We start from the raw sequence: 16,505 nt of genomic DNA, 5'->3' as shown, positions 1-16,505 counted from the left end.
TGGTGTCCACGGGGAGCAAGTCCTCTATGTGAATGATGGAAATAACCAACTCCTCCCTTTTGGTAGTATAAGAATTTGACACCTTTATAAAGAATAGCCTCCAAAGTTTATTCCGTGATATCAGAGGTAGAGGTTTTCATATCGATGCAAGTTGAATAAGTCATTGTCTTTGTAACTGGCTAAGGACAGATGAGTCACTTGTAACACAACCAACAAGAAAGCTGCTTTATTTTTATTGTGAAGAGCGATATGAATGCAGCGTAAATACACTGCTGCGTCTGTGCACAGGTCCTCATCCTTCTGGCAGTTGCAGGTTTAGAGTCAGACTAATCTCATGTGCCCTCCCTGCATTAAATAACCGAGTATTGTACAACCTCCTGGCCCCTAATGGCATAATTTAAAGTGGATGTTTTCTCTACTGTCCCCACCACAATTAGGAACCTGCTAGTAACTCCTCTACTTCAAGAGAAGAAATAAAAAGACCAGTTTTTAAAGTAAGAGAACTGAGTCCATTTTATGAGTAGAGCAGTTTGGGCCAGAAATCCATTAACACCTACTCTAAAAACAGATACAGCTGAAATGCAGGTTTTCCCTTCCCAGCACCGTAAAACAAAAGTGGGCAGTGCCATAAGACAGTTGTACATTAAAACTGTTTTGTTCATCTCTGCTCCAAACAGCCACAAACAAGGTACTTTTTCTATATCTGCCACCCATGCCTGGAATGGCATACTCCAAGAGTTGGGGTGGTTGTGGCTTCAGGCAGCAATTCATCCTGTAACTGAGTCCCCTGTTCTCCAGTCACTGCTGAGCCTGAGAAATGCAGCAAATGATCCTCAGCATCTAGGCCTCTGTGACAATCAGGTCTCTTGTGACTTGAAAAGCGGCAATGAGGGAACTCAGCTGAATCTTCTCACTGGTGCCCACAGAAAGTCTGTACCTAAAAGAAATCAAACAAAAGGTAAGAATAGAGAACACCACAGGCAGCTACCCTTTGATAAAACGACAAAAGAGATCAAAGACAGAATCTGCTGGAGGATAGGTAGGAGGTAATAAAAATTGATCCTGGACATCAAGCTTGTATGAGTCCCCTAACATTTTCTTCTCTGCCCTAAACACACTTACAGATTAGATTCAAATTGGTGAGGAAAAATTAAATTAAAAAAGTGTTATCAACAGCAGTGTCCTGAACTTAACTTTGTTCTAGCTGTATATAAATATGCAGAATTTATGAGATTAAGGATTATTTCTTTACCCACAAAATACATTGAGAAGAATTATAATTGAGATTTCCTTCTTAATTCAGTGGGAAGTTTGGTTGACATATCTGTGGTTCTGTGGTATATAATCAGTAAAGCAGGACACAGGCATTTCATCTTGTCACCTTTCAAGTGATTAAACAATTAAAAGCAGAATAATGAGATTCACAATGTAGTGATAAGAAGTCACCTAATTTGTACATCTGAAAGCCAATGACAGCAAATTAGAGTTGGCCTATGTTGACAGCTTATTTTGAACCCAATACTTTTGTCTACTTAAATGACAGCTGCCATTTTCAGTGGGTGTTAATAACTGTGTTTACTGAGCCAGGCAAAGTGGAAAATTAAGTTTATGTTTACTTTTCCCAATATGCTTTAGTATGCCAAAATGCCTTAATAGCTGGGTAGCTGATTGTCCCCAAACCTAGAGGTCTGAACGGAAGCGGGCCTCCCAAATAACAAGAGCATTTCCAGAACCAGTGTAGGTCAAGCCTTGGAGGGCTTTATCTCAAACATGTGACTGAGCTGGACCAGTCCTTGTGTTTATTCACATGTTCTTTAAGCAATTCAAACCCTTCCGCATGCTTCATTCAATCCCACCAAAAACTACGTTGTACCGTGTAGGAAGGATTTAGACAAAAAAGTTGAAAACAAGCAAATAGAAACAAAAACCCCACAAATTAAAAAGAGAGAATTAAAATTAGAAAATACTCACTCAATGTCTGCCATTTTAGTCAATAAATGTATTCGAACTGAAGATGGAAAGTCAACTGGGGGTAAAACAAAATCAAATGAGTGAGGTCTGTCAAGCCCTACTGTTTAAAAAAATCCCAGAAGCATGAGTCTAAACGTCAAATGAATAACACAACTTTTCTTGAAGTCTCAGATCACTGGATACCACACCTCTAAGGAAGTAAAAATTGTATAGGTTTTCAGTTTCTATCCACTCCATTTTGTGAGTATTCATAGTGAAGCCAAGAAAAGAAAAATTAGATTCCAGAGTGATCCTAAGAGCACAGAAGAATCATCAACACTGTTCTTTTAGCAACTGGGTAGCTCTGTAAGTTAACATGAAAGCTGAGTTCTCACTTGCTCTCCCAATTTTTAAAACCACCTTGATTTGTAAAAGTCGATTTATGCTCAGCTTCCACGTGCAGAGCAGGCTTGAGCCAGCCATGGTCTCGGGCAGAAGTTAACGTGCCGTCCACCAGCAGGGAAGAGGCTGGTAAAAGCACCAGTGGACTAGTCATGGATCTGGGGACCAACGATCATGGGCCCAGCTGTGCGGTTGGCTGCTGTGAGGAAGAACTTTTCCAAAAGGCTGCACGACACATCCCCTGGAGAGCTGAAAAATCCTGACGCCCAGTTCACCCCCAACTGAACTAGTCGGGACGGGACTGATTCCTACATGCTGCCGAGACTGAGAACCAATTCTCTATATAGAAGAAACGATCGAGTGTGGGACGTAAAACGGTTTAGTTAAGACAGCTTTGGTTTACGTGCAGATCGATCTTCTCTCTCTCTCCTTGTGGGGAAAATATTCTTTTAGAAATGTGAATTAAAACATACTACTTATTGCTGTAAAATACAAACCCTTAGAGGAAATAGTTAGGCTTCAGGAGTTTCTACTTTCTCCCCAGCAGTTCTTGAGGTTCAAGTATTATTGGAACAAAGTTTTAAATAACAATGAGGGGTCAGGTTTATACTTTTTCATTACTGTTTCTTTGCTTCAAAAGTGAAAGTTTCATGTTCTCTCTCTAACCACCCTTAGTTACAAAGCATGCCACCTCCACAGCTTCTAAACTAGGGAATAATGTAAGTTACCTCTGTGCACAAACAAGTGTATCTCTGTCAGGATATCATGTAACGCCAACCCCTTCAGAGTTTTCAATTCCATAATATCTAAAGAAGAGTTAAGGCAAAGGGAACAAGTTCCAGAACAAACATGCTGCAGAGTTTTGAATCCAAAGCCCGGTGACTTTTGAAAGGAGGGCTTTTAATTCCAACATAGTTGTTTTCTTTGATCTGAAACTGTACATGTTGAACCCCAATTCTTAATTTTATGTTTTCATCTTCAGTAGGGGCTTTCTAAAACATATAACTATATCTGTCTAGTAGAGAACAGAGCCAAATGCATTCCCCGAAAGGCTTCATATTACTACACCTAGCTTTTAATTTCACAGCAAAATGAGTAACAAAGACCATTTGAAAATGACTGCATCTTCCATCCTAAGGTCTAACTGCGTCTCTCCCATCTGTGAGTGAAATGGCTTCCAGCTGTACCCAGGCCAGAGCCCCTCGTGAAGCTTTGGGGCATTAAAGACAAGTACTGATTTCACCTATAGCCATCTTGCTCCCATTACAAGCTGACCAGAGTCACACCGCCAACTGTCTTTTGCCAGTAGGGCACAGGTTCTGGCTGTAGCCTGAGCTCCTAGGGCCAAGTTCAGGGCATGGGCACGTGACGCACTGTCGGCAGGACGCGGGAAAGGATACTTCTGTAGGCTGTGGTGAAGTCTTGATTCAGCATCCAGTCCAGAATGTTGGCGATGTCTGACTTGAGCGGGTGCCCCGTGCAGGTGTAGACAGTCTCCTCTGTCACCTTCCCAAAGGCCATACTGGTGCTCTGTGCAGACAGGGAGAAAATCACAGTGGCTGTCAAAGCAGCCGCCAAATCTGTAGGCAGGTCGGGAGGGAGCTGCTGAGGCAGCAGCACTGCAAGGACCCAGGAGAATTCCAACCCTGTATGTTCACACGGGTGAGGCCAGCCTCGCCAGAGGATGCCGCAGCTTGCTGGCTGTGTTACAGCCGCCCAACCCTTCCCTATCGTCTCCTTGTTTGCAACAGATTATTCTTTCAATTAATCAAACACGAAGGTGGTGGGGAGACCACTGGCACATTATGAGATCGAGGTCTTACCCAGTTCTAGATTTCTGAATTTACTGACTGGCTGTGCTGTTGCTTATCTCTTTCTTGAAAAACTGTTCCAAAGCAACCACCTGAGATTTGCCATGAGTAGCACTGTACCTGCAAAATGTTCAGAGCCCTTCGCATATCTCCACTGGAAAGAGTGACAAGTGCTTTCATCCCGTCTTCACTTATATCAACTCTGAAAGGAAACAGGCAGAAGGGATGGAGTGGCCTCTGAGAGCACAGGCATTCACCAAGGGAACAAGAAGGCCTGGGATGATTAAGGTTTTGAAATAATGAAAGAAAAAAAAAAAAAGGAAGGATGGAGTTAACTATACTCTCCTGATCTATAGGATCGAGAATTCACTCTGGTTTTGGGCAATGATGCTTTCACATTAACAGTAACAGCCCACTCAAAGTCTAGAACGACGCTCAGTCAGGACCGAGCACTGCTATGTTGAACAACTGGCTTTGAACTACGTTCTCTGGAGAGGAGAGAGCACTGGTGAGACGTGTGATCGTAGAGCCAAAACCTCCTTTCAAATCAGCAATACCTCAGGTTGGCCACTTGCTTCGCATCTGATTACACGGAATGTAATATTTCAGTACCTCCCCTTCTAGTCAAAAAAGGCTAGAGACATCTGAGCAGAAGGGACTTGGCAGCAAGCAGTTTCCAATGACAAAAGAAGAGGAGGAGGAAACTGGGACAGCTTCCGGGGCAAGAGAATGGAAGAATCAAGACCCAGATGACATCTGAATGTCCATGACATACCTGAGAAAATGACAGCAGCTAACAGACGCTGATGTCTATCCTGTGCTCGGTACTCTGCTAAGTCATTTACAAACATCACCTTTAAATGTGAACCAGCCAGTCATCCCAAATCCCAACTTACACTACACTCAGTCCCCAAGACCTCGCCTTTCCTGCTTTTCAATATACTTACTTTTCTTCTTCTACAACATGTTCCAGGCGGGGAACCATGAGTTCAGGAGTCAGGGGACCGAATCGGAACCTTGTGCACCGGGACTGCAAGGCGGGGATGATCTTGGACAGATAGTTACAGATGAGGCAAAATCTGGTATTTTCAGTAAATTTCTCAATCACTGGCAAGAGAAAAGAAAGCCTCCTCACATCCATTCTCAGTCTTCAAAGGACCCAGACGTCCTGAATTTTTCTATGGTCACATGAAGAGTACAGGAAACAAGTACAACAACTGACGAATGCAGGCAAGTGGGGATGCTACTGTCGTGAGAGTGGGTGTCACTGGGGTGGTCGGGACTGGAGATCAGCCACTTTCCAAAGCTGACAAGTGTGTCCCCACAGTATTTTATAAAATGCTTCCTTTTTTATGATTTGCCATGATTCTGGTGCTCCTGCCATCCCATTCCATTAGGATACGAGATCCAGTATTCCTGTTCTTTTGCATAAAACTCTATTTGATAGGTTGATGATGCTCCACCTCCACCTCCTACTAGGTGAGGAAGGGGTACCTTTTCTCAGACCTTCCAGTGGACCTTGTCTCAAAGCCTTAGAGCCTCATAGAAGAGTAACAACCTGAATTCAGAGATGTTTGTGACACCCGTTTCATTCGGGAGGTATCCAATATTTTGCACAGGGATCTGCCCAGACTGACAGTCACTCTCCAGAACAAGATGCGAAAGAAAGACTGCCAAAGCTTCTGGGACCAGAAGATATTCTGTCCTCCTCCTCCTCTCTGTAAACATTGGCTCCAACCCACTCCTTCTCCCCAGAACTCCTAAAGATCATCCTTCTCTCTAGATGATTACTTTAAGGAGAGAGATTGTGAATGTCCTCTCCAAGAAATTAACTGCCCCAGGCCCCTTAAGACAGAAAAATCACAACATACTCCCCCTCCCCTGCCAAATCAGTCACTTGGCAAGCAGTGAAGTAATGTCAGTTTTCTGAGTGTGACTAAAATTCCAGTATTATTTTCTTGGCTCTTTCACATCTAAGGGCACCAATAGCAGAAAGGGCTATCCAGCAGTTTAGGAATGAAAGACTTTCCTTAACCTTCCATCGAACAATACAAATTCGCAGCCCTAAAACTGAACCCAGCTGAAAAGGAGGATGCAACACCAGTGTCTGGTCATACTCAGAAGTCTCAAAAGGGTTTTTGTCTTTAAGCTGCTTAAAGGGAAAACCCCCAATACGGAGATATTTTTTCTGGCTCATCAGATGGGATACAAGGAGAAAAGTATATGGAGATTTCTCTGGGCCGGATGATGAACAAAATTGAAAACAAGGCATGTCATTTCTCATGTCTAAAGTTCCTAATTCCCCTTCTGATGTGCTCATCGGCCGACACACTGTACTTGGCAGCTCTTACCTCTCCGCAAGGCATTCTGGGCGTCTTGAGTCATGGCATCAGCTTCATCCAGGATCACTAGTTTAAAGCCTTTCCTAGGAAAAACAGATGGTACCATCCAAAGATTTCTTCAATCTCACTTCAACTTCCAGACCCAAATCCACATCTTCGCATTTGTGCTGTCAGGCCGTTTCATAAGAGTCCATTTCTCCCAGAACTATGACCAAAGCGGACTTGGCCCATCACTCCTCCAACCCCTCTTCCACACTGTATCCTGTCACCGCCACCTGAGCTCATGCCTGTCTTTTCACCCTTTTTTTCTAGACCCCATCCTAGTTATCCATCCTGATCAGAATTCATTTTTGTGTATATTCAAACTAGTTCATCTAGGCCTAGGATGTTTTATCAGGCCTCAGTTGACTAATAAAATGAAGTTAGTGCTTCTCCCAAGAATTTGCTCATATCGACTCAGATTTATATTTTATTTTAATATTTGCATTTTAACATTTTTTTTTTTTTTACCACCAACCCTGTACTTTAGCTGTTTTTCATGGATGCTTTTGGCACAGTCATTTTTTTAACCTTTACAAACTGGCAAAGGAGGGGATCAGAAAAATTAGGCTCTATCATCTCTCTGATCAAAATACCTAGGGAGAGAAATTACGCAATGTTTCTTACTTAAATATTGTCCTTGTGCTAGCAAAGCTCAGGATTGGTCCCCGAACGATATCTATTCCTCGGTCGTCTGAAGCATTCAGCTAAATGTGAAAGAAAGAAGCCAGAATAAATAAAAAACATGTTGGTGTGTTATCTATGAATTAGTGTAGCTTTTCATCAACCCAGCTCACCAAGCTCCATCTTCAGGTCTAATGACAACTAAGAAATAATCACCATGAAAAAACAAGATCACAATTGTATTTAAAACTCAGCTCACTAGATCATTACATTATGCTGTGAAAGGTAAACGTTTGATTTTCCTCCCTCTTCTCAAGGACAATCACTGACATACTCTGGAGGAATAATTAATTGGCCTGGTCATAGTGAATAGCACCTCTGGCATAAGCAGAATGATGCTAATTTTAGCTACCACATCTAGAACAACCCAGAAGTTACCAAGGTTTTAATATACTGAGGTAAGAACATCAGTGGCTGTAAAGTTCTAAGTTCTATAACAAAAAAAGTTGACCTTTTTTCTTGTAATAGACAATATTTAGAATTTTGTTATCAGTCAAGTCCCAGCAATGAACAGATGGCAAACTCAAATTCAGTAATTTAAAGAGAAGTATATGGAGAGATATTTATAAAGTTGGTGGTGAGGTGTGGGGAAACCACAAGGGCTCTGAAATAACTCAGGGATTACTGGGGCCTATTGCCAACCCAAGTCTTATGGGGTGAGTGGGGGAGTGGTGTTGTCACCTGGAGAAGGCAGTGTAATGTACCCTGCAGGTGGGGATGCTGTCAGCCTGTGGTGACCCCCAGAGCAGGACCAAGCATCATTCTTTCCCCTGACTCCTGCCAGCACCCCTACTGACCAAACCTAACCAGAGGGCAAAAGGGCTTGAAGTCAACACAGCTCAGTCTTCTGGGGCAAGAACCAGGTGCAGCGATGTGGAGAAGTGATCTGGAAGGGCGCGTGGGACGTAGCCAGCAACTGAGTGAACACTCACTGAGCAACCACTGAGTGGGTATAAGTTGGCAACAGCAAATACCTAGCCCTATAACTGCCCTCTAGCTAATGTCAACCCAGGCCAAAATGCCAAATATAGAAAAAAGTGAATTGAAAGTTTTTATGTCTGCTTCTTTCCCAGCCCCCAATGGGACAACTTAATTAGTAAAGTAAAACAAAACCAGCAGAACTAAAGAGACTGGAGTCCTTTGTCCAGTAAGAATAGTCCTCTTATTTACCTCTAAGACCATAGAGCCAAATTCTTTATCTTTGTATAGCTGTTTAGCACAGGCTAGGATGGTGGATGTCTTTCCTGTCCCTGGAGGGCCATAGAGAAGCAGGTGTGGCAGTCGGTCTTCACTGATGAATTTTTGAACTGAGGATAAGGAAGAAAGACACCATCAGTTTCTGAGAGTTGCTTCATTCACTGTGGGCCCTTGAGTTGGGCTGAATACACTTCAATACTCTGTTCAAATCAGAGGCAGATGCAGAAATAAAAAATCTGAAGGATTCAATGTTTATAGCAACATTCCATAAAGTTCAAATCAGATTCTTCGAAGTTCTTACTCAGCAGAGACAACATCACCAAGAAACGTATACAGGTCCTTCAACTAGAATAGCAACTGACACATGGATGCTTACTGGTACTCAAAATGTCTTGATGAGAAATGAGATCATTCAGTGCCTGTGGCCGGTATTTTTCAACCCTGTAATACAATTTAGCATGGATTACAATATATAAATGCAAGAACATTTTATCATGTACCAAAAAATCCTTTCATATACTAACTAAAAGAGGAAGAGAAACAAAACCCTTTAAATTTGAATACAGACCTGTGGTTCTCAACCAGAGGTGATTTTGTCCTCCAGGGAAAATTTGGTGATATCTGGATACATTTTCAATTGTTATAGTTGGGTGGAAGGTGCTATAGGCATCTAGTGGGTAGGCACCAGGGACGTCGCTAAACATCCTACACTGCACAGGACAGTCCCCATCTCTCTCCCAAGTATCTAATCTAAAATGTCAATAAATGCTGAGGTTGATAAACTCTGCTCTCATTTCAACTGTCTGCCTATAATCCCAACCTGGATGGGTACCTGTTATTTCAAAATGAATTCAAAATTGAATTCATATCTGAGTATAGAGCAACAGATATATGGATAAATAAATAGTGACATAGCCACACGATGGAATATTATGTAGCCATAAAAGTAAATGGAATGTGGTACTCACTACAACAAAGAAGCTAGTCACTAAAAGTCACATATTGATTGTATTTATATGAAATATCCAGAATAGGCAAATTCATAGAGAAAGAAAGTAGATTAGTGGTTGCCAAGGGGCTGAGGGAAGTGGGAAGGGGGCGTGACTATCATTGGGTATGGGGTTTCCATCTGGGGTGATTTAAAATTGGGGAACTAGATAGTAGAATGGTTGCACAATGTTCTGAATCTACTTAATGCCACTGACTTGTACGCTATAAAATAGTTACAATTGTAAACTGTATGTTATGTGTTTTTACCACGATAAAAACAAAATGAACTCGTTATTAGACAAGACTGGAGTTTTCAGAAATCAAGACAACTCCCATCAGTCTTTAAAACATCATTAGGACATAGGTGTAGAAGTAGGATGGTTAAGAGCCCAAGCTCTTAATGCAGACCACTTGGGTTCAAATCCAAACCTATTTTCTAGCTCTGGACCTTAGGCAAGTCATTTAATCATTTTGGTTGCATTACTCCAATTGTAAAATTGGAATAATAAAGAATACCTACCACCTATGGTCTTTGAAAAGATCAAACATCTAGTGGGTGCCTGATAATCTAATAGAAAGCCCTTTAAATAAAAGTTAAGTAGGAAATGTTATTTTTATTCTAGTTTAGAATTTGACCAGTAATCGCATCGAAGATTCTGGCAAGAGAGAAGAGGAAGACATTTTGGTACGGTGGGCAATGCAGTGTTAGAAGACGCGGGATCAAACTCCTATGCTGTCACCCAGGTGCGAAAGCCGCTTTCCTCTTCGGGAAAAGAAATGGGGCGGGGTGTGGGGGCGGGGACAGGGAGATCAGGCAAGTCATAAATAGAGCCGACGGGGACTGGGGATTTGGGGCTGTCAAGGCGAACCTCTGTGGCTCCGTCCCGGCTGCAAGTTCAGGGGCAGCGGGGCGAGATCCGGCTGGGGCCGGGTCACTTGCCCACCCGACTACTGCCTTCCGGAGCGGCCGACCCCCTTCCCCGCACCAGCCGGGCCTTCTCCTACCAGGGCAGGTTCCTGATCTTGGCCGCCGCGGGCTGCTGCTGTTGCTGCTTGTGTGCTGAGGTTTCCATGACGGGGTGATGAAGGTGTCGGGATCGGCTGGGGTGGTCGCATCCCCCAAGGGCCTGCACAACTACTAGCCCGAACCTAACTCCGGGAACCCGCACTTAGAGTTCGCGCGCAAAAGCAAATCTCGCGAGGTTAAGCTGCTGCTTCCGACTTCCTTTCTCGGTCCCGCCCCTCTCTGTTGCTAAGGCGCCGGTTGCCTGGTTACCGCGAAGCGCGGGCAGCCGACTTCTCTCCCGCTCTCCGCTTCTAGTCCGCGCTGCCCTCTCTCCGGTGCAGAGAGGCTTCCTGAGCTCAGTGAGAGGGGAGCCAGGGAGCGGCCAAGCCACCCCTGCAACCGCCAGTCATCATTACAAATTAAAGTCTCGTTGCCAAAGCCAACTCCAGTCATTGCCAAAGTTCAAACACTTGCCGTTCAAAGGAGCAGAAGGCTGCCAGCACTAAAAAAAAAAAAAAAAAAAAAAAACCAAATAACACGGCCAGTGCTTGAATACAGATACCAGATGAAAAAAGGCTCGAAAAACCTTCTGGCCCCAAAGCTGGGAGGTGAGTACTTCGAACTGAAAAACAACTCCGAACACATACAGCTCCAATCTCTCCCTAATCCATGTCCCTCACCCAACATAATTTAGAGAACCAATCTCCAGAAACAAGTCCAGATGAAAACAAAAAAATAAACTTCCAATTAGGTTAATGTGTGTAACTGGAAAGGGCTAGTTAATAGGCATAGAGGACAGGGACCCTATGATCTGAAGTTACTGCAGAGAATGGGGATCGAAAATTGTAGTGTTTTTTTCCTGAGATGAGGGGATTATGGATCACTTTTATTTTCTTCTACTTTGCTGATTTGTATTTCCCAGCAATGAGTGTCTAGTAAATCCATAATAAAGTTATTTTGTTTGTTTGCTCTACATGTTGAGAAAGACAATGCTGGGAGGAAATGCAGCTGGGCAGGGGTCAGAGTGTTCTAATCCAGAAGTAGCCACTCCTTGCATCTAATTACATCGCTGTCACCTGTATTAGGAACAGAATAGGGAGACCGTAGGCACATACATGATGGCAGTTATGGCTTCACTCTAGCCCCTGCCTGGGGATTCAGAAGAAGGGGGTCAGGTGTGCCTTGTGGTATGACAGTTCCTCTACTCTCTGCTTCCTCCCATGCCAGTTCTAATAGTAATTGTTCAGATCATTAGCATGGCACTTTTTCCATTTAGCTTGGGGCAGGTTGCTTCTCTCCTCTTCCAATAATATCTACCCCAAAATGATTGTGAGGATTAAATGAAATAGCATATGTGACAGCACATTGCTACCTTACTCTCTCTTTCCCTTCTAACACGCTGTCCACCTATCTGTTCTTGTTCCGAATGTTCCCTCTCAAACAAGACCTAAAGAATTGGCTGGTGCGACTATGCCTGTGAGGGTTAATTTTATGTGTCAACTTGACTGAGCTAAGAGAGCTGGTAAAACATTATTTTGGGGGTGTGTCTGTGAGGGTGTTTCTGAAAGAGATTGGTATTTGGGTAGACTATGAAGATCACCTGCACCAATGCAGGTGGGCATCATCCAATTCATTGAGGGCCTGAATAGAAAGAAAAGGCAGAGGAAGGGTGAATTTGCTTTCTTTTTGAACTAGGACATCTGACTTCCATCTTCTCCTGCCCTCAGACACCTGTGTTCTTGTTCTCAGGCCTTTGGATTCAGACTAAATTACACCACCCACTTTCCTTCGTCTTCAGTTTGCAGACAGCAGATTGTGGGACTTCTTGGCCTCCATATTCATGTGAGCTAATTCCTATGATATATATATATATTAGATAAATGTGAATATATAAAAAATTAAAAATATATTTAAAATGCAAAATAGTTATTACATATAACTTATTAATATATATTGTTAATACATAATACATTATATGTTAATAGTATGTTTATTGTGTAATATAGAATATAGAAATATATTTTAAAATATACATAAGCATAAACATCAATATAAATTATATACACACACATATATATTTTTTTTCTATCGGAGAATCCTAACTAAAATGCTATAACCTGGACTTACTCAGTCATTATGGTAAGAGCCGTATTGCCTTGGGGCCTTTGCATTAGAAACCTGATGCCACCAATTCCTTGAGCTAGAAGATGCAAACAAGATTGGACCAAATTCTCATAAAACTCTGTGTGCAACTGCTATTCAGTTTGCTTGGAATGCAGAATTTTTCTGTGTGACATCATTATATTATATATTTACAAGGTTATCCACAGTAGATTGGAAGCTAATTGAGAGGCTAGGCTTTGACTTATTCACCACTGTACTCCCGGTGCCTGGAACAGTGTCTGGTTCAAAGGAAGCACTCAGTAATTATTCAATGAGTGAATGATAATAGCTGATTTTTCACTAGAGAATTCCTATAGGCTAGACACTGTTCTAAGTGCTTTACGTTTATTATACTCACTCAATTGTTGTGATAAGCTGAAGCTATTGGCCTGGTTACATAGACATGTTAAATAACTTGCCCATATTCTGACTACATATCGGGGACAGAACTGGATCTTAATCAGATAATGTGATTTTATAGCCTAAGCTCTTAGCCTCTACACTAGTGTGGTCCTTGGACCAGCAGCAGCAGCATCCTGTGGGAACTTGTTAGAAATGTTCATTATTCTTCCTCCCACCCCAAACCCATCTAATTTGAAACTGTGGGGGTGGGCCCAGCCCTCTCTGTTGTGACAAGCCCTCCAGGGGATTCTGATGCAATTAGATTTGAGAACAACTGCCCTACACTCTACTGCTTCTCAGCCTTTGAGCTCTCCATGACTTGACTTTCTAAGAGAAAGAATGGGTACTCACCTGCACGTTATGGAAAAACAAAGGAGTCCTATTAAATGTCATTTGTGTACCGGTGCGGTTTTGTTTGTTTCTGTTTTTGCTATTAATTGAAGCTATAGTCCTTTGGTCAAGTTACTTAGTATATTTTTGGACCTCAGTATTGGCACCTGTAAAATGATAAGGGCTGGAGGCTGGACTAGAGAGAGAGAGAGAGATGGCATCGAAAGGACCTGAGGATTTTTTAAAAAATTCCAATGCCGGAAGTCCAGCCAGACCAATTAAACTGGGCCTTTGGGGGTAGGATCTAGCATTGGCATTTTAAAAGCTTACCAAATGATTCTAATATTCGACCAAAGTTGAACGACTGCCCTAGACTAAACCAATCACAGCAACCCTGGTCTCCTGATTGACTTACAGGGTGACCATGTGACCCAGTTCTGCCCAATGAGATGTCAGGGGAAATAGGGGCGGCACCTTTAGGAAACTTTCCTCATTACTTTGTTGATCCTTGCTGTAGGCCATCTCCAGCCTCTTTCTCAGTGCCAAAATTCTGTCACTTTAAAGGGAAGAAGAGAGATGAAGACCAGGATTATGAGCTCCCATCTCTATAAGTAGCCTGGAAGTTGAGATATAGGAGGGTTGAGTGGAAACTATGTCCTGCCTCAAGGGGGTAGAGTTTGTAGATGGAAGATTTAAGCAGAAAAGGAATGTAGCAATGAAATATTAAATAATGTACAATCAGTGGGAGGCAGGCCGGACAACCTGACTTGGAAAACGGGACAAAGATAGGCCATAGAACCAAAACCATGGTCGAAATTATTACACGGAACCCAGCCAATAAGGCAACTGCTGCAGACCTTCAGAAGCTACTTCCCTGCGGTCCCTAGAATCTGGATGTTGCTTTCACTGTTTCTACTGTCAGAAAGAATTCACCAATTCTCCCCTGTACTGGATTCTTCCTAAAACTAATGCTGCATTTAAAAGCCCCTGGGGAGACATGTCAAATTGGCCAGGCCTGGGTTGCATGCTAGTGAGTACCTGGTAGACAGTTTAAATGGTGAGAATAACATCGGCCTCCCACCAAGCCTTGTGAACTGGAAACAGTCCCTGAACATAGTAGAGGGGTTCAGATGCTGGTGGCCAAAGGATCACAGATGTCCACTACACCAGTATTTGGCCATTCGGGACAGCAGCCAGATGTCGCCAAACCTGATTTTTTAAGAGAAACTAGAAATTTGGATTTTTGTGTGAAATTCCTGTATGTTAAACGTTGGCATCTAGGTTTTTAAAAACTGATGGCCGAGCAAAAATGTGACTTTTGATTTCTCAAGTTTAGATAGATGATTGGGCAAAAGATAGAGTAATTTCTTCTTACCTTCTCCCTTGATTTTAGATCTTTTGGAGACTTGAGGGCAAATCAAGCTGATATCTCCATGCGGATTGAGACACTGATGAGTATAGGCACAAACTTTTCTTATATAATCAGAACCAGATCGAAAATGCTTTAATAAAACATCAGGTCCTGGAGATGGCAGGATCAGAGGTTACAAACAAAATTACCAATGAAAGGCATTTGCTCTCGAAATTGAATTAGGGAAAGGGAGCCCTGGATTTTATTACTCTCAACTTTGGAACGAACTTGGCTTTGGACACAGCACTTACTGCCTTCAATTATTTTTAAGACTTGTTTTTATGAGAGAATGGGATGCGAGGCTATCTTTGGAAGATGCTGGCAGAAGAAAATCAAACTGGGTCTTTCTCCTGAATATGTTTATACTGGTGAAATCATGTTTAAACGAAAAGCAAGGACTTGATGGAGGAAAAAAAATCTCAGAGCAATTTGAAGAGTCTGTATAAGGGGAAGATCTATCTTCTTTGGTGACTACAGCAAAATCATTGAATGATAAGGAATTTAAGTCCTCAGATCTTTTGAGGCACTTACATCCTCCAACTACCTTTACTTGTCAGAAGCCCCCAAATGCCCCACAACAAGGCTTAAGGACATTTATTCATCATCCTCTAACTTTTGTTATTTGAATAACTGATAAATAATTATTTATCAATTCCTGAATCTGATTCTCTTTAAGTTTGAGATTAAAGCGGTAACTCACATGAGTTTGCTCCATGATACTTGGGTTCAAAAAAAAATTTCACATTTCTCAATTTTTCTAAACTAAATATGTTTAGCTCAGGTCCTCCACTGTTCCTTCCTCAAGCCAAGGTAGTTTGGAAATCCAGTCTACGGGGGGTTGGGAGTTGCGTTCCTCCTCTTCGCTAGGGTCATTTAAGAAGCCTAAGAGGCTGTAGATAAATAGGCCAGAAAATATGGGTAAGGCTTCAGTTCTTCCTGTAGTCCGTCGGAATAGATGCTGTTTGTACAGACTGAAGTGACTCCTTTGAAGACGGGCAGCTCTGCTGAGAATAGTGTCCTTTCGCTCAGTGTACAACTCGGCTACTCAGAATTTTTGCCGTTGCTTCCAGTGGCACAGGGTTTGACCTTTAGACTTTCCTGTGCCCTTCCTTTGAAGTCCTACCTACTCCTCACCCCTTATTACTCAAAGTGGGGTCCCAGGAACAACAGTATCCACACTGCTTGGGATCTTGTTAGAAATGTAGAATCTCTGGACCCACCTCAGATCTTCTGAATCAAAACTGCATTTTAACAAGGTCTCCAAGCAATGTGTGTGCACATCTCAGTCAATAAGGCCTGGATACCACATAATGTATCTCTTATCCCACCATCCTGTTCCTCTCTGCTGTTCTGCATCCCTTGTGTGGAATTCCTTAGGGAACTGGGCTTCTCTTCTCTCACATAACACCTCCACCTCCTTCCCTCTAAGGACATAGCATTTTGATAATTCAACTCCAAGTCTCAAAGTTCCTGGGCATCCAAGTTCCCCTGAGCCAGGCAAACCCAGCAGCCTAGGACTATGAGGTTTAATTGCTTGGGGGTAGGGGGGGGTGGAATCTCCCTTAGTCTTTGCGATGAGTCTACAGTAGAAAATAAGTCCAGTTAATTTCTCAATCACATTATTCCATCATACTAATAATAGGCCCTCCAGGCTGGTAAAATTTTTAAAATATTTTTTTTCTGGAATCTTTCCTGATTCTGCTTGAAGTCCAGCATAATTGCCCTGGGCTGGAATTTCTGGAGTCATAATAAAAAAGAAAGAAAGAAAAAAAAAGAAA

The 16,505-nt window shown here is 42.5% G+C and overlaps 1 protein-coding gene and 1 long non-coding RNA gene across 2 annotated transcripts; one reads left to right on the top strand and one right to left on the bottom strand.

Moving 5' to 3' along the window:
- Window positions 1–211: 211 nt before the first annotated feature.
- RFC5 (replication factor C subunit 5) lies at window positions 212–10,618 on the bottom strand. Its single transcript, XM_039868261.1, has 11 exons — window positions 10,421–10,618; window positions 8,802–8,866; window positions 8,399–8,535; window positions 7,172–7,251; window positions 6,515–6,588; window positions 5,111–5,270; window positions 4,284–4,365; window positions 3,753–3,882; window positions 3,081–3,158; window positions 1,972–2,026; window positions 212–937 (listed from the first exon to the last, which is right to left on the bottom strand). Exons 1-11 carry the CDS (start codon window positions 10,486–10,488, stop codon window positions 841–843), a joined length of 1,026 nt encoding a protein of 341 aa, XP_039724195.1. The 5' UTR covers window positions 10,489–10,618; the 3' UTR covers window positions 212–840.
- Window positions 9,775–16,120, top strand: LOC120606765 (uncharacterized). Its single transcript, XR_005653983.1, has 4 exons — window positions 9,775–10,159; window positions 10,737–11,029; window positions 12,171–12,263; window positions 14,710–16,120. It is a non-coding gene; the product is annotated as an uncharacterized LOC120606765 (long non-coding RNA).
- The last annotated feature ends 385 nt before the right edge of the window (window positions 16,121–16,505 follow it).

Source organism: Pteropus medius, unplaced genomic scaffold (assembly GCF_902729225.1).
Source record: "Pteropus medius unplaced genomic scaffold, Ma_sr-lr_union100, whole genome shotgun sequence".
Classification (NCBI taxonomy): Eukaryota; Metazoa; Chordata; class Mammalia; order Chiroptera; family Pteropodidae; genus Pteropus; species Pteropus medius.
Note: the sequence above shows the minus strand (reverse complement) of the source record. Positions and strands in the feature narration are given on the sequence as shown.

Excerpts from the sequence above, each read along its gene's own strand:
- RFC5 (XM_039868261.1), bottom strand. The coding sequence starts at position 10,488 with ATGGAAACCTCAGCACACAAGCAGCAACAGCAGCAGCCCGCGGCGGCC. Across the intron at positions 8,536-8,801 it reads TCAAGACATTTTGAGTACCA|TTCAAAAATTCATCAGTGAA; the intron begins GTAAGCATCCAT and ends CCTTATCCTCAG. Across the intron at positions 3,159-3,752 it reads CTTCACCACAGCCTACAGAA|ATATTATGGAATTGAAAACT; the intron begins GTATCCTTTCCC and ends ACTCTTCTTTAG.